This window comes from Triticum aestivum, chromosome 6D (genome assembly GCF_018294505.1).
Source record: "Triticum aestivum cultivar Chinese Spring chromosome 6D, IWGSC CS RefSeq v2.1, whole genome shotgun sequence".
NCBI classification, from domain to species: Eukaryota; Viridiplantae; Streptophyta; class Magnoliopsida; order Poales; family Poaceae; genus Triticum; species Triticum aestivum.
In genome coordinates, this window is record NC_057811.1 from 16,791,809 (window position 1) to 16,810,166 (window position 18,358).

The window sequence follows — 18,358 nt, forward strand, 5'->3', positions numbered from 1 at the left end:
ATCCTCTTGTGCTGAGGCTGGCGAGCCGGGGAGCTTTGCTTGCTCCTTGGAGCTGAGCTGAAGTGTGGACTAGGACGCAAGGGGTAGCTCTAGGTATCAAGGTTCTAATGCTAGAGTTGCTGCTCGAGAGACTACAAGGAGGTATGTATTTATAGACCAGGAGCAGCTTCGGTTTGGCATATTCGTTGGCATATGCTTCCTGGGTTTCCTTTGTCTCTTTCAATCGTTTTTCTTCAATTTGCTCAAATTAATGCACATCTTTTGTTATATGTTTGACGTTTTTCTGCTCCTTAATTAATTAACATAGTAAGCAGATTGTACTACATGCTACTTATATATGTGGAGATAATATATATGCAGTGCAGGGCATTAATTGTTGCAAGTACCTACAGGACAGTGCAAAGAGTTGACACTGTATGTAAAAGGTTTATTCGATCTGACTGCGAAAATTGCAGGTTCAGTTATTCCTAAAACGTACTTGATCCTACGCTAAGTACAAATCAAGAGCTCTTTGTTTTTTGCAGTGATGTACTTGTATAGATCAAGAGTTGACTCTAGGTAACTGCAGAGCTAACTACAGTACGTGTTGTGTTACTGCAAACCGTGCAAAGAGTTGACGGTGGAGAAATGTTAATTAGCCTATTGCAGTTGCACATGCAGCATGAGCTAGCTATGGTAGCAGTAGCAATATTCTGTGGGTAGTAGTATTAATCAAGATCTAGCTTGCGGGGAGCTGGTAGTAATTAAGACTAGTTTAAGGTTTAGAGCAATGCTACACAGCCGATGATTTTGCGGACGAGGCATGGACGACACAGGCTAATAATCGTTGGATTGAATCCCTCCATACCTAAGCAACATCAGATCCTACCATCGTCCACCTGTCGTGCATAAAAGGTCGTGTGTGCAGCTATTCCGTAAGGTTTATAACAGCGCCAAACAAGTTTGGGAGAGGACCAATTGACCAAGTTTAGAGGACACTGTTAGTGAAAGCGAACGCCGTGGAAGGAGCTCATGTAATTACTTGCAAGTAATGGCGACATGTCAGCTTGGCTGTCAATAGCCTATGAAATTCGTGGTGCTTATCAGGGTTGCCAAGCTACCTACGTATGATGAGCTTATACGTGAATGGCTGAAACCAATAACCAGAGATGCAATCCAAACGTACAGCTCCTATGTGTTGACGCCGATAACCGATCCAAGAGTTGACGCTGTGATCTTTGTGGACAACCATTAGCCCAGGCCAGGCGTTGCACACATGCAAGAGTACGGATGAGTGCTGTGTCGGTACCTCGTCATCGATCCATCCTTGTACTAGCTAGCTGTCATCCAGATGTATACATCTGGAGATCCACAAGATATCGTAAGTATATTGCTTCATCTTAATTTATCAGAGCAGGTTAAGGTTAAGTAGCTGAGTCAGCAGGACGTGTACTGTTGCATGCACGTCGTGTAGCTAGCTACGAGTCCAGGACGTGTTTTCCGTGCGTGATTCCCGCCCGGTGTGAAAGTCAAATTTGTTAGCTTCAGTTAGTCAGTGCACATGCATGCACGTTGAATTCAAGAACACGTACGTATCGGTCGATCTCAAGCCGGCTGGCAATTTGTAAAACGACGATGTAAAAGTGTCACCGACAGTAACTGGCCGTGGGTTTTGCTTTCGACAAAAGAGTGTAGGGGACACAAGTTGAGTAGTGGTAATTAACTAGTAACAGCCTAATCAGTTGAAAAGGAGAGCTACCGATCAAGTGGGCGTTTATAATTGTAGCTAGGTGCACCGTACAACATCAGTTGACTCTTGGAACACGTACACCACACCAGCACATCCAACTGTACGGTGGCAACAAAAGTCAGGCTCCGCTCATAGAATAATTAGGTGGCGGCATCAATATTTGCGTCGATATGTCCCCACCTGTTGAGCTTACATATCTCCGGGCTGCTGAACCACTTATAGGAGATAAGCTATATATTTGAATGGGACTGCACGCTTAAGTCAAAATGGATGCACAGTTGTTGCAAGTGCAGGGCCGTCCAAAGAGTTGACCCTGTGTATAGAGGGTTTATTCAGATTCGGTGTGGCTGCAAAATTAACTAGTATTCCCTCTGTAAAGAAATATAAGAGCGTTTAGATTCTTTACAGAAGGAATATACGCTAACTACAAAAACTATGCAAATTAAGAACTTGCTAGTTGCAGCGGTTGCACATGCAAGAGCATGGTCGGTGGTGTCTGCAGGTTTCTCCGTCAATCAGTTTGCTCAGTTCGCATTAAGAACTACTACCTTCGTTCGGATTCTTTGGTCCCTTAGTATATTGTGCCAAATTTTGATCATGAATTTACAAAATGTTAATGCATGTCGCAAAAAATAGTATCAATGGAAAGTATGTTCAAATACGAATCCAACGATATAATTTTTATCACAAGCATTAACATTTTATCAGTTCAATTTATACTCAAATTTGGCACAAAATATGAAGATTATCAATAAACCAGGACGCAGGTAGTAGTACTAATTAGTTTAGCTAGGTCGCTCTCCATCATTAATTAAGCAAAGTTGAAAGGAGTACTCCAACACCAAGCTAGCCAGCCACTTGCAGTAGTGTTTGTGCAGGAGAGTATGGGCGGACCGCGAGATCTCGGAGTATGTGCTTCTGAGCTCAAATACTCCTTGATAAACAGTAAAATAAAAAAATCTGCCAACATGTTTTAAAAATTCTGAATATTTTTGTGCCAAACTATTTCAGATGTTTTGTGTGTTTGCAAAACTTTATCATGAAATAACATTCTTGAAAGTCGTGTTAGAAAAGAAACAAAATCGATGCTCCAAAAATGCTCCGATTATAGGGGATCAGTTAGAGTTGCACAGTACATGGAGATCATCCTCTACAATCGCGAGTGTTGTCAAAAAAGCTGGTTAGGTTGGATGGACGACTCTGTACCAGAGGTTTCATGATCTTCTGTCCTCCAGCCTTGATTTCAACTCACAAACAGCAAAGAGCCAACTGTGTCACATTCAGCTATGCAACTGCCTCGATCTGCTGTACATGCAGCAGTACAACTTGTCCTTTGTCACATAGCTGGTGAGATCAAAGACCACAAAGAAGACGTGCGTAACCACCTCGAAGAGTTCCAACCTGCTGCTGGTTAGCATGAGCACTATAGGTTGGTCAATGAGCGACTGGCCTCTCAAATTGTTTACTTCTCTGGTAAGCAAACATGTCGAGACAAATTACGCCGTACTTCGATGTCAATGTAGGATCAAAATATACGGACACGGTCAGACTTTAGGTTACCGATGACGATATGCAGCTAGAATTTCGATGCATATACTAGCATGGAACCACACCTCTCCGTACTTGGTGATCTTGTGCGACGAAAAGAAAGAGAAAATTAGTCTCTCCATCCTATGCAAGCAAACAGCAAGTGTAGGGTGGCTGCTACGGAAGCGTACGGAGTGTAATATCCGGAATAAAAAGGTGGTTGATCTATAGCTTGAACTCTCATTTGCTGCCATCGAGATCCTTAGCCAGTCCAAAGAGTTGACATCAGCCACGCCGTTCAGGAGCAAGAGTACGGATTGGTCACCTATGGTGGTTGATGCGGATCAGACCGTATTGTAAACTTCCAGTCGAGGGCAGCTACGTACTAACGCTATTGGATTTACCATGACTAACCGTGATGCACTCAAAGAGTTTTTTTGTTTTTTTTTGGATTCTGATAAGAACCAACATCAGGTATGAGCACATGATAACTTCCAGTCGACGGTAAGTTTAGTAACGCGAGGATGGCAAGTCGCGCTTCAGTTTATTTTTGACTGAACTTGTCATGTGTACTGAAAATTGCCATCTTTGCATGTCTGAAATTGCCATCGAAAAACGCCAGGACCAGAGTGTCACGCACCTAATGTGTGGCACTTATCATTTGAGTTTCTTTTTGGATCTGTCTAGGATATCTAGGCGTACCCGAAGTATTGCACATCTAAATGACCCAAATTAAACATAAAAAGGAAGAAAAATACACACATAAATCTGGGCGTAAAATCAATGACATATTACTTAGATGTGCATTATTTTGTACTCAGTGATCTAAACACTCTTATATTTATTTAAAGAGGGGGTACACATTTAGATGTGCTTTAGCACACCCGTTTCTTTTTATTGGATTCAACTTCTTCCGCTTGATCCCATCATACGGGACAGGTGGCTACTGCGGCAACATCAAAGAGGTGTTTCCCTCTATAGGTTTGTGTGAGCGACACAAATACTGCTTATCTCGGGTCATTGTTCTCTCCTCTGGAAATTGGAGGACGACCAATCGAGCTGCGGTGGTCAGAAGGATTTACTCGAGATGTATTTTGAAAATTTTACATTATTTTTTCTATAAAATTAAAGACAACAGTCCTAGCGATGGCCGAAGACTTGGCACTGTGATCAGCTGCATTAACAACACTAGGCCAGGCCTCACACATGCAAGAGTACCAGGGGCGGAGCTGGGCCCCGGGCACCCAGGGCCCAGGCCCGGGGCGTGAAAAATTTAATAGGCTATAGTTGTATAATTTTTTTTTGTAGGCCCGGGGCACAGCCCAGTGAAAAGAAGAAGGCCGAAGCCTTGATGGGCTACCGTAGCAGAACGCACACACGCATGATGCAGCGGCATAGTTGTTCGCACCTGGTTCGCCTCCGCTCCGCCCTCCTGTGCATTGTTCGTCCGCCACTGCTTCTCTGCGGGTGCTTCAGTGCCGCCTGCCGCACCTTGTAAATGTATTTGATGCTTTCCTTGTTTCACTCCTAATGCTCTCCATCTATACCATGTTCTACATGTATTAGTGTATAAACTGCTCCGAACTGAAATTTAATTGAAATAATGTGTGTGTATGTATCCAGCCATATAACTAGGGTATTGGTGAACTCAAATTGATGTAATTTTCCAATTTCATTTCATATTGCAGAAAAAGAAGATGAAGAGATTGTTTTCACCGGTGTCCGCAATGGGGGTGTCTACACCTATCATTTTAGATGGAGGAATCAAGCGGCTGAGTGATGATTGGCTGAATTATTGGATGGTTGCTCTATTGAGCGAGATGTTTTTGCAAGTATTTATGACGATGATATTGTATATCGCTTTCAATCATATATGTCTTGTGAAGGGCTTTTACCTCCTCGAAGTGGTAAGTTTTTAGATTTGTATCAATGATATTGTTTCACTTGATGTTTATGCCCTCTCTTATGAAATTTCGCTTTTGATGTCCTGAAGGTGTAGGCTCTTCTTCCACGGTTGATGAGGTTATGCGAGGCATTGATAAAGCAAATCATTGATTTGGTACTCTCTTTTTTATCATGTACTGTTGTTTATAGTTTTATCATGTTTTTATCGTTAGGCATTGAGTTTAGATTATAATTTTTTGTGTGCAATTGAGCCATATTTTTATGAGGTGTCTTTTGAGGTAGTTAAAAGCCTTATTGACGTTAAGTTTTTCCCTCGCGGTGAATTTCTTTTTGGGCCCAGGGCTTTGATCTAATCCTGGCTCCGCCACTGAAGAGTACGGATGAGTGTTGTGTTGGTACCTCGTCATCGAGACTTGAGCAACCTGGATCGATCCATCCTTATACTAGCTGTCATCGAGATCTATAGAGAGATCGATCGTCAAGATACGTATCTCGTATCACCTTAATTTATCGGAGCAGGTTAACTAGCTGAGTCAGCAGGGCGTGTACTGTTGCATGCACGTCGTGTAGCTACGAGAGTCAGCGACGTGTTTTCCGTGCGCGATTCCCGGCCGGTGTGGAAGTCAAATTTGCTAGCTTCAGTCAGTGCACATGCATGCACGCACGTTGAATTCAAGAGCACGCACGTACGTAAGGCCCGGATCGATCGGTCCACATCAAGCCGGCTGGCAAATTGTAAAAACGACGAAATAAAATGTGTCACCGACAGTAACTGGGATTCGTACGTTTAACTAGTCGCCAAAAGAGTGTAGGGGACACAAGTTGCATAGTTGTAACTACCCATCAAGTTGATATATAAAATTGTAGGTGCACCGTACAAGATCAGTTGACTCTTGAAAAACACCAGCACATGGATGTAACTGTACGGTGGCTGGCGGGCTGCGTCTTCATCGGTTCATAGACAAATTATTAATTAGTTGGCGGCGTCAAGTTGCGTCTCTCTGTCCTCCGCCGTCGAGCCTATCTCTGGGCTGCTCAACCACTTATATGAGATAAGGTATATATTTGAATGGGACTGCACGTTAAAAAGTCGTTAAGTGCATGCCCAGCTGTTGCAAGTACAGATCTGGCTGCAAGTACAGAGCCGTGCAATGAGTTGACTCTGCCAATACATTGAGGGTTTATTCAGATTCGATCTAGCTGCAAAATTAAGTACAACGCTAACTACAAAAACCGTGCAAATTAATTAAGAACAAGCTAGTTGCGGCGGTTGCATATGCAAGAGCACAGTCGGTGGTGTCTGCAGACTTCTCCGTTAATCAGATGGTTCAGTTGGCATCGAGAACTAGCCAAAGACTTGCATGTTGTGTGTATGTTGTTACAAAAACTAGTTTAGCTAGGTTGCTCTCGATCATTGAGCAAAGTTGAAAGGAGTACTCCAACACGAAGCTAGCAAGGAACTTGCAGTACTGTTCGTGAAGGAGAGTGTGGGATGGCCGCGACGTCTGGACCCGAGCTCAAATGCTCCCTGATAAACAGTAAATCAAAAAGAAAAGTAAACATATTTAAAGAAATTGATCTTTTTGTGGCAAGCTTTGTCAGATGTTTTGAGTGCTTGCAAAACTTTATCATGAAATGACATTTTTGAAGGTCGTGGCAAAAAAAAGCGATGCTCCAAAAATGCTCCAGTGGATTGGGTTGGATGGTCGACTCAGTACCAGAGATTTCACGATCTTCTTTCGTCCAGCCTTGATTTCAATGCACAAACAGCAAAGTTCCAACTGTGTCACATTCAACTATGCAACTCCTCGATCTGCCGTACATGTAGTAGTACAGCATGTCCTTTGTCACATAGCTGGCGAGATCAAAGACGACAAAGAGGACGTGCGTAACCTCCTCGAAGAGTTCCAACCAGCTCCTGGATAGCATGAGCACTACAGGTCGGTCAATGTGCGACTGGCCTCTCAAATTGTTTACTTCTCCTGTAAGCAAACATGTCAAGACAAATTACGCCGTACATTGATGTCAATGTAGATAAACATATATGGATACGGTCAGACTTTAGGTTACCGATGACGATATACAACTAGAATTTCAATGCATATACTAGCATGGAACCACACCTCTCCCTACTTGATGATCTTGTGTCTTAGGGTATTATTCGTGTAGCTCATGCTTATCATTATGCAACAAGAATAAATGGTCAAACAAGGAGATGGCACGGAGATACATGATGTATCCCATTTGATTTGATTTGATTTGTTAGGTTATCTTCAATGCTGACCGCAAATTTGCGCTGACATCTGTATAAGGACAAACGGGGATTAGTTCGCGGGCACTGATGCCGGAGGCCGCCATCCAACGTTGCCCGCATATATGTCAACCACCGTTCAAACTAAACGGACGAAATTCATGTCAACCGGGAGGATTTTCATATAAACCGGAAGAGATTCATGCAAACCCAGCAGATTTCATATTAACCAGACGAAATTCATTATATTTCATATATACTTCAACTAAAAGCGGACTTGTCCAACTCTGAAGGTATAATTTCGGACATACTTCTATTCTAAACCTAATCAAATGATCGCCGGCGCCCGTTCCTCATGTCCGGCCATGAGCCCCGAGAACTGAAACTCTGACACTTGGCTTTGCCTTATCCATTTCCGTCTCGGCGCTCTACAACTTTGCTCCGTAACCTCCATCACGGCAACTTGGGTGACTAATATGCCGACGAGTATCACCCCGCCTAGCTTGGCTTCAGGCGGGGCGAAGAGCGCTGGCCTTCAAGGGACCCGAGCGGCGGCGACCTACCATGCACTGCTCTTCCTCGCCGCCGGTGGCGCCCACGGACATGTCGGCTTCATGGTCGTGGTGGCGGGGTGCGGCCTTGACGATGTCCTCCTCGTCGTTGGTGTTTCCCCGCACCTCGTCCGCCTCCTCGTCGAACTCCTTGTAGGCGGCCTCCAGTTTCTGCCTGACACTGGCAGTACCGCCAGCGGTTGAGGCAGATCTCGCGGGTGGTGCGGTAGGACTCGAGCAGCGCTGCCTGCTCCGCTACGTCCGCGTCCGGCGCGATCAACCTGTCAGCGGGAAGCTGCTGCTCTGCCTGCTAGTGTTCCTGGAGGAGCTGGAGGTCGTAGGCCGCATCGACCTGCACCTCCCGGAACTACTCCTCCCGCTCATCCCGCACCATGTCCATGTAATGGGCACATGCCTCGCTGATAGTTATTGTGCAATGCACCGGCGAGGAGGGTGGCGCTAGCTCATCCTTGTTCGCGCCCTCCATTGGGACGTCGTCGACCTCCGGCTGCCTGCCTGACTGCCGGCCGATAGCAATGACGGACATCTCCTTCTTCTGCTCCGGCGACAATCCGTCCCAGAGGGCTTTGCAGTGCGAGGAGGCTACGGTGGCAGAGGTGCGGAGAGGAGAAAGGGACCGGAGGCGAATGATTGTGGCTATGGTCGAGGCTGCAGTTTATATAGCAGGAGAATGACAATGGTGGACGGCAGACGGACGGATGGGTGGTGCCGGAGTAGGTTCCTCGGCAACCACATGCAATTAATATGGGCGACTTGGACGAACATGGTTCGTTTGAGCGTGGAGTAGTTGCGTGCACAGGGAAGCGGTGCGGGCGGCGCTCTCTCGGCCTATGCACTGCTTCAAGGCCGGTGCTAGTGAGAGGCCACGTCCACTCTAGCCGGGCATGAATGCGGCACTGACGATGCTCAGGAGCGGCGCTGTCCGTTTCGGGCGGGAAGCGCGCACGGGCGAGGGATAGGGTTCGGATGGGCCATGACGGTTAGGAGCTTGCATCGGTCCAGATGCCCGCAAAGCCTCCTAGTTTGTCTCTGGTTTCTAGGAAAAAGCACGTATGGATCGCTCGGCGGAGAGATACATGCCCCGTTGGATGGCACAACATGTCTAAACAGCATGATGGGGACGTTTGCGGGCGCTTTGACGTTCGGCGTTGGAGACACCCTTATGACTGCAAGCACATGGCTCCACTTTAGCTTTTCATCATATGCAAGCAAACAGCAGCCGTAGGGTGGCTGCTACGGAAGCTTACAAGGTGTAATATCCTGGATTCAAAGGTGCGTGGTCTATAGCTTGATACTCTCATTAGCTGCCATCGAGATAGCAAGAGCATAGCAGGGCACGTCAAAACCGGTGCTGAACGCCCTTCATATCATGTCCAAGTATAGGTCTAGGCACGCTCGGACGTACCTGCCATGTCAGCCCAACCAACCGCTGACCCCACTCCGTCCCCCACAAAAATCCCGGTTTGGAACACTAGCTCACTTCACTCATCTCTCTCGCTCTGTCTCTTCTCCTCTCCTTCGATTTCTCCCCTCCTTCGATCCAATCCACGACTCATGGGAGCATGTCAAGCGCCGGTAGTTGCTCTGACTCGGACCACGATGTCGACGAGGAGCTGGCCCTCCGCATGGCTCTGGAACTTTCAAAGGTAGACATAACGCAGTTTCAAATCTGCCCCCTCGCCGATCCGTCACTGGCGCAGCGTAGATGCCAGAGCTGGCCCCTCCCGGCATGCGCGTAGCTCTGCGTGGGCTGCACAATCCGTGTAGCCCCTCTATCCTCCACCTCTACCACCTGCCGCTGCTCCGCAAGGGCAGCGGTGGGTGGCAGTGCTCGTCCCGCCGGCAGCCGCGGGCGCGCATACCAAAATTGAAGGCATGCGCCGTCCACCGCGAGAGGTAGCGGTCAAGGGAGAGGGAGGCGGCGGAGCAATCCATTCGCTGCTTCCGCTGGTTGCCAGCAAAGCCTGACAAGGACGAGCAGCTCCTCTCTTGGGTCTACCGTTGTTCACTCACGACAGCGGAGACGGACGCTCGCCGGCTCCGGAGAAAGAACGCCAAGGCGCGCCGACTAGCAATTGAGCAGTCGGAGCACGAGGCGGCGGAAGCAGCGGTAAAGGCATCTCAGGTGGCGAAGCTCAAGTGGCAGCATGACTGGGTTGTCTGGTGGATGAAGATGCTCATTGTCGTTTCTAATTCTTTGGAGGACGGCGACGACCGCCACGGCTCCTACTCTGACAAGTCAGATGATCCACCACCTACGGCAGACACCTACAGCTACGCCTGTGACCAGAAGTCGTGGTGTCAAGACAGCAGAAGGTCTCTGAGCTTGACACTAACTCTTGTCACCTGCCTCTAGCACCACCACAGTAGCCACCGAAAGAAAAAATGACGGATCACCTTCTCAACCGAGTTCGACGCGACTCCATCGCTGATATGCAGTTTTGCGGACCTTCAAGATGGCTCATCAAAGGCGAAACCATTAATGTTGGACAAATTTGACCGGGACAACACCCCCCACACACCATCAAACTCTCACCTTTCATGCGAGAATATTATGGCTGTCCGTACGCTTGCATAGCTAGGGCACCGTACAGAGCCGTACGCTGCCTGTTTAAGATAGAGACTCTACTTTGGACATTGGTGAAGTAAGGAGAAGGAGGTGGAACCTCCAAACAAGGATCCCCACACGTACCTGGAAAGTGCAACGGCAGAGAGGAGTTTCACTTTCATCTTTCCTATTAGTAACAGATTACAAACAACACTTAATGAGGACGCCAGCATAGAGACAGATAACCTGCTCTCATACTAATTCGAGGGCCCAAACATTCAAAAGTGAAGCTTAGACCTCTTCCAATGGAAAGGTGTTTAGATGAGGTGCTAAATGTATTAAATAGCTTAGCAACTCAACTCCCCAATGCAGAGGTGCTTAACTTATTGTTGATAAGCACACTTTATTTAATGAGTTAGCACCTAAAGTCTTTCATCCATTGGTCAAGTTGTTTCATTTAAGTGGTTTGCCTAGGTTCACGCGCTTCGCATTGGTTCTTTCTGTGGTCACCAAAGTGCTCTGTCTCCTCTTTAATTGTTGTGCCATGTCATTTTTTTGCTTACTCCACTGTGAAGCACAATAGTACAATGAAAATTAAGATGGCAGAAGGTGTAAGAACGATGCAAACTCATATATTGATCTCTCCTGATAACTTATTACAAACCCTTATTGCAGACTAATGCCTCCTCTAATAGGATTTCGGATAAGCTCACAAGGTCACGCGGTGTAGAAAACAACACCATCCAAGTTGGGAGCACCACCTCGATCCCAGGGGGCTGGTGGCGTGTACGTCCGTGTATATATGCATCGTGTGTGTGTATACGCGTGCGATGGTAATCGCTAAAGACTGGCACCTGGCAGAACAACAAGCCAATGTATCCACTAAGGTAAAAAGACTAAAGCCTTATACGTGCTGGGGCGTGTTATTTGGTTGGCTGGAAGGTACGGCGAGGATGGCATTGCGTTTGCCGCGCTCAGAGATGCTATTCTCAGCGAACTTTTGGCCGGCGATGTGGAGGCCCTTGCTCTTCTCCTCCTCCGTCCACTTGGCTCCATAGTACTCCTCCTCGGTGGCGTCAGTGCTGGGAGGGAGGAGCATGGAGCCCCATTGCGGGAAGTGCACGAGCGCGACTGGAAGCGTGCAAACCATGATCATGATGCCCATGTACTGGAGTCCTTTGCTAGTGGTGTACTGCGATGACGTGAAGAAGAGGAACTGGGTGAGCCCGCCACCGACATTACCTCCTGCACCGCTCATGCCAGAGATGAGCCCGAGGGAGCGTCGGGAGACAAAAGGGATGACACCATAGACCGCGCCGCATGCATCCTCCACGCAGGTAGAGTAGAGGACCATGCATGTGACGGAGGTGGGGAGGCTAGACGCGCGGCCGAGACAAATGCATAAGACTCCACCGGCTGTCTGGAGGATCCAAATGTTCCAAAGACGGGCACGCATGCCGAAGTAGCGGGCGCCGAGGTCGGAGAGATATCCTCCCATCGGCCTTGCAAAGATATTTGCCAAGCCAAAGCTAGCAGCAATGGTGCCAGCGGCACGGAGGTCGAGGTGGAAGCTGTCGTAATAGTACTCGGCGATCACGTTGTTGGTGGTGAGCTCGACGCCCATGCAGTAGCCATAGATGAAGACAAAGATCCATGTACGGTAGTTGGTGACGGCGCCTCGAAGAACCTTGGAGAACTTGTCTTTGTTCATGTCACCATTTTTCTGAAGGCTCCTCAGGTTACCGTCGGGAAGGTCTTGCCCCATCGTGAGCACAAGCAAGCCCATCAGCACCAACATCATTCCAGGCACGAAATAGGCGATGCGCCATGCTGTGAAACGTGTAGCACCACATGCCAAGATGCCGTCGAAGACGAGAGGCATGATGAGCTGTGTGGCCCCACCACCCATGTCACCCCATCCCGCCATCAAGCCGCCAACCATCCCGATGATCTTGCTACTGAACATGGTACTGATCCAGTACTGGCATGACACAAAGGTGGCAAGAGAGACGCCAATGAGGAAGCGGATAGTGATGTATCCACCGGGACCGTCGATGACGGACATGCAGAACACTGCTGGTGCGGAGAGCATGACGAGGAAGGCACAACCATAGCATGGGCCGAGGAGGTCGCAGATGGCGCCCATGGCCAGCCTTGAGAAGATGGCGCCGGAGACCGAGGCAACCCCGGCGTTGCCGATGTCGGCCTTTGTGAGGTTGAGGTTGTCGCGGATGATGGGGATGAGCGGAGCGGCGGCGAAGGTGGAGACAACGCAGGTGAAGAAGGACATCCATCCGAGATGGAAGGCACGCATGTGTGGGTTGCCGAAGGAGAATATCTTGATGCACATGGCCTTGTGCTCGGAGTCCACCGGCAGCGAGAAGGTTATGGGCGGTGTGGCGGCGGCGGCTGAGGAGCCCGCCTCCATTTCCATACCCTCTGGTGTGGAGGCCGGAAGGCTTCTACTTTCCTTGCTCCTTGGAGCTGAACTGAACAACTAATGGACTAGGAGGGAAGTGCCAGCTAAGTACCAATGTTGGAATGGTATGAGTTTCTGCTCGAGAGACTACAAGGAGGTGTGTATTTATAGACTAGGAGCAGCTTCGGTTTGGCATATTCCTTGGCATATGTAGCTCGGGTTCCCTTTGTCTCGTTTTTGCTCGAATGAAATCACACCGTTTGATATATTTTTGACGTGTTTCTGTCCTTAATTAACATGGTATTTTAGTTAAGCAGTTTGTTGCAACGTTTGTACATTTGTTCCGTTCAACTATCATGGCTCCCAAACTACTTGGTAGTACAGTATATGATACGGATATATATGCTGTGCAGGTCGTTACTGTAGCATGTACATCGTACATCTGTCCAGTTCAGTTCCTTTGATTCATAGGAATTTTAGAAGACTTGGATCCTTAGGAATTGTTGCAAGTATCTGCAGGACAGTGCAAAGAGTTGACACTGGGGTTAATTTGTTCATCTGACTGCAAAACTAGCAGGTCGAGATATATTTCATAAATGTACTTGATTCTACGCCAAGTACAAAATTAAGTGCGCTTTTTTCTTTCATTCAAAGACTTACTACATGATCTGTGTGTCTATTGAGCTTATCAGGGTTGCCAAGCTACGTATCTGATAATCATGTACATATGATTGAGATAATTACCAGTCGCATCGATCTCATGTGCAAGTTTGTAGTATACAAGAGATGCAATCCAAACATGCAACTCCTACGTGTAAGACCTACTGGTACAACAAATATTAGCCCAGTCCAGGCGTTACACCTAGTCCGAGAGTAGGGATCAATCTTGTGTTGGTACCTCGTCATCGATCCTAGCACGACTAGGTACTTATCCTACGAATTGGACGATCGATCCGTTAGATGGCATCGACCGCTAAATGTCTCTGGAAATGGACAAGATACGTATCTCGTTTCACCTTAATTGTTTATCACTTATCATCAGAGCAGCTTATAACTGGCCGAGTCAACTAGACGTGTACAGTACTGTTGTACCTGACTGAGTGAGTGATTTAGTCGTGGATCGACGTGTTTCCCGTGCGTGGTTCCCGGTGTGAATGGAAGTCAAATTTGTTAGCTTCAGTCAGTGGGCATGCACGCCCGTACGTTGAATTCAAGAACACGTATACGCACGTACGTACGGAACAGATCTTGTAGGTAGCTTATATATGAGCCAACAGGGATTTTCAAAACTGTAAAACGACGATGTAATTAAAAGTTTCACTGGCAGTAAAGTGGCCGTGGATTGTTAACCTAATCGTCAAAGGAGTTTAGGCCACAAGTTGAGTAGTGGTGACTAACTAATAAGTAGGCAAATTAGTACCGATTAGTATATTTATTATTGTATGCGCGTGCACCGTTCAAGAGTTGACCCTCCAGAAACACGTATACATGCATGTATATGTTGGCTGGCCGCGTCTTCATCGGTGTGAAGTAAAGTCAGGCTCCCTTCGTTAATTAACCTATCCTATTGGTTGGCGGGCGGCATCGATATGTCCTCCGCCGTTCTGGGCTGCTGAACCACTTATATGAGATAAGCTATATATATGTATGAGTGAGACTGCACTGCACGTTAACTCATTATAAGTCCATGGATAGTTGTTGCAAGTACAAGGCCGTGCAGATATACAGTTGACTCCGTGTGTATAGATGGCTTATGCGACCCGATACGCAGTGCAAAATTAACTGGGGCAAAACAAGAACTAGATAGCTTCGGAGGTTGCACATGCAAAGAGTTTGGCCGGAGGTGTCTGCAGGCTTCTTCGGTAAAGAAAATTGGAAGGGCTTCTCCATTAACTACATGACACCCCGCCTGTTATTGTAGGAATATTTTGCAATATATTCAGTTAGAATTGGTTGTATGAAATATAAATATTTTTTTGAGCTGTGAAATATAAATATTTAGAGTAATAATATGAGAACGAAAGCTAAAAATAAATATGATTTGTGATGATTGATTATTATACAATGTTATATCATAGTAGAATGTAAATTCTCATGCATGTTTGCATGTCGAGGTGGCTTTTATTATGCATGATTTCATGTTGTGTCAAACCTTTCTTCATGCATGTTGAATGATGAGGTGGCGTATTTACATGTTGAGAGAAATAGACTAGTGGGACAATAATGTAAATATCATAATAGAATGTAAATTCTCATGCATGTTTGCATGTTGAGGTGGCTTTTATTATGCATGATTGTATGTTGTGGTGAATCTTTCTCCATGGATGTTGAATGATGAGGTGACGTACTTGCATGTTAAGAGAAATAGACCGGTGGGGACTAGCTATTTAGATATAGAAGATTAGTTACACACAATCTAGTTTAGCCAGAGACATGCATGCATGATGTCTATATTTTTTGGCAAAAAGATTTGCTCGCGAACATTGAGCAAATCTAAAAGTACCGGCCGACTGAACAAAGGTCACCAACAAGTAGTAGTACTCCGGCCGGAAATTCAGGGGCACGCAAGTGCGGAGGCACGCACTTGCCAAGTCCTGCCTGCTCGCTCGATTGTCTCGCGATTCACGAAGTAGTTGAATCCCGCACGAGCGCAAAATAAGTTTTAAGTTTCAATGGTTGAAACTTATGATTTTGCAATTAAAATACTTGATTTTCTCGCTTGCTTGTACCCAGTTTCCGAGAGAAATTTTTAACCAAGTTTTCTGTCGATTCTAGGCAAAAAGTATGTGATTTTATTTGTCGCTCGTTATAAGCTTCAACAGTTGAAAGTTAACATTGGTGCTAAATCTTCTTGATGAAATCTTACTGGTTCGACTCGTGGACCTTTTCCAAAGAGTAGTGGACTTTTTTTTAAAGTAGTCAAAACATATTGAAAAGGATCTTGTTTGAAAGCGCTGGTCATGAGAAACATGGATATGAAAACATAACTTAAGTCTAATTTTTCATTCAAAAGATATAGAAGTATGAATATTGGAAGCCAAAATAAAAAACCCGTGCGAGGAGTCAGTTCCCTGAGAGCTGTGTGTCACAAATCCTCTCCCATACTCCTGCGCCAAGGATAGTTTTTCCTTTCAGAATACACCTCCACTCTATATTAATCACCAGAAGTTCTTAGAGGGATACAAATGGCATCATGGGGGGATCCCAGCTAACACATGGCATCCGGCGACCCCCTTATCACCAACAACCGAGCACATTGGCGGATGAGTGCCACCGGAGAACGGCAGCAGAAGGAAGCACTACTAACGACGGCAGCGAGATCACGATACGCTGATAGCTTTCGGGACGAACTTGCCAACGATTAATTTTGGGTACACGATGCTGGGAGAGATGAACAGTCTCGATCGGCCGTACGACTAGTAGTACAACAACATGTCCTCCTCGTCCGGTAGACCTCTGCATAGGTGGCGAGATCCAAGGCGACAATGAGACATGTTCGTCAATGAGCTACTGGCGTCTAAACTTATTTACTTCTCCAGTAAGTAAGCAAGACGAGACAAATTTACACCCTACTCCGATGTTGGCCGAGTGCTACGCGGTCACGGTCAGACTTTAGGGCTGCAAGCACATGGCTCCACTAGCTAGTCTCTTTGTCTTACGCATGCAATGCAAGCAGCAATATTCTGGCTTGAAAGATGGGTGATCTACAGCCTGGACCTCATCGAGAACTCGCATGACAAGTGCATTTTGTCTTAGCTCTTAAGCAAAGTCGAGAGACTTAACATTAGACGCGGCCGTACAGGAGATAGAGTACGGGCTGGTCACGTACGGTGGTTGATACGGACTGGCCGGTACTCTCAACCTCCGATCGATGGTAGTAGAGTAACTATTTTTCGAGAAGACTTTCGATCTATTTATTATATCATAACAGTGCTAAAATCACAGAAATAACAAAAATTACATCCTTGTGAGTATCCATGTTTGTAGACCATCTAGCGACGATGACAAGCAATGGAGCGAGACGAAGGTGTGCTGCCGGCATCACCCCTCCCGCACCATAGCAGTGGCAAACTTGTTATAGTAAACAGTCGATAAGTCGTCGTGGTAAGGCCCCATAGAACCAGCGGAATAGAACAAGAACCGTTGCCGACATCATTATTGTTTAGAGGCACTCCATTCTACCATCTAAGTTCAGAGGCATATCTGTATATGACGAGATTCATCTCTCCATGAGACACCTTCCATCAGACATTGCAATGGACATCATTATTCAGGGTTGCTGGGCCATCTGGATGAGTAGAAATGACAAAATATTCAGGCGAGCTACCCCATCTGTGGATACTTGGAAGCATTACTTGAAAGAAGGACTACAAGCTTCAGAGCTCAGAGCTAAAGCATCAAAGTCAGAAAAGATCAGAATCTGGATACAACAGTACATTTAATTTAATTATGGGATTTCCTAAAACTGGTATTGGTTGATTTGTACTATCCTTGTATTTGTACTGTTCTTTTAATTAATGAAAATATACCGTAGAACAATTGTTCTACGGTTTCGGCTCAAAAAAAAGAACCGTTGCCGACGAAAATAAGTATAGTTCCAAAGGATCCAGCCTGTTGTAGAAGCCAAAGTAGGAAGCATCACTGTTGGACTTACCATGACTACCCTAGATGCATGCCAGAGTAAGTACGCTACGTGCATTATCACCCGCAACGTTTTGTCCGTTAATTAACTTGTCTAATTAGGTGCTGGCCCAGCAATGCATTAACCAACGTTGGTGAAAACGATGGATTGTTGTGCCGGTTGTCAGATAAGGATTGTAAAGTCCGAGCTCCATCGTTGCTGGCATGCAAGTTCCAGGAAACGACAGTGTCTAGTACGTTTCCAACAATCTTGCGTATGCCCAATTGACCAAATTGAGTTAATAAAATAGTGACCGCTATATGTATCCCTGCCTGTGAAAACGATCGGGCAGCGGGCGTTTCAAATGGTGCGACGTCTGCCGTATCTAAAGGTCGCTTTCATTCAGCGAAACTTTGGCACCATTTGGAAGATACGATTAAACTTTGCCATGACCTGACGTTTAGTTAGTCAATTAGTGCGCGTCTGCTTATGCTTAGGAAGTTCTTATACTTTCTTTCCTAGTTATTCGGGGATCCTAGCGCGGATATCACACCGAAACATCGTGTCTTCCGTTGATTCTTATAGGGCCGTAAACCTAAATATCAATGAAAATAAATCCCTCTGTCAACAAATAGAAGATGTTTTAAATCAAAAGATAGTGATCTAAACCGTCTTATATTTGTTTACGGAGAAAGTACATGATTATTTCTCACTCCAGAGATTACTTCGCGGCGTGCATTTGCATGCTGCTCCAGTACGATTTCACCCGTGAAAGTTAGGAGATGA

The 18,358-nt window shown here is 46.3% G+C and overlaps 1 protein-coding gene across 1 annotated transcript; it reads right to left on the minus strand.

Moving 5' to 3' along the window:
• Positions 1-10,985: 10,985 nt before the first annotated feature.
• On the minus strand, positions 10,986-12,966 carry LOC123140832 (high-affinity nitrate transporter 2.1-like). Its single transcript, XM_044560105.1, has 2 exons — positions 11,443-12,966; positions 10,986-11,099 (listed from the first exon to the last, which is right to left on the minus strand). Exons 1-2 carry the CDS (start codon positions 12,964-12,966, stop codon positions 10,986-10,988), a joined length of 1,638 nt encoding a protein of 545 aa, XP_044416040.1.
• Between the last annotated feature and the right edge of the window lie 5,392 nt (positions 12,967-18,358).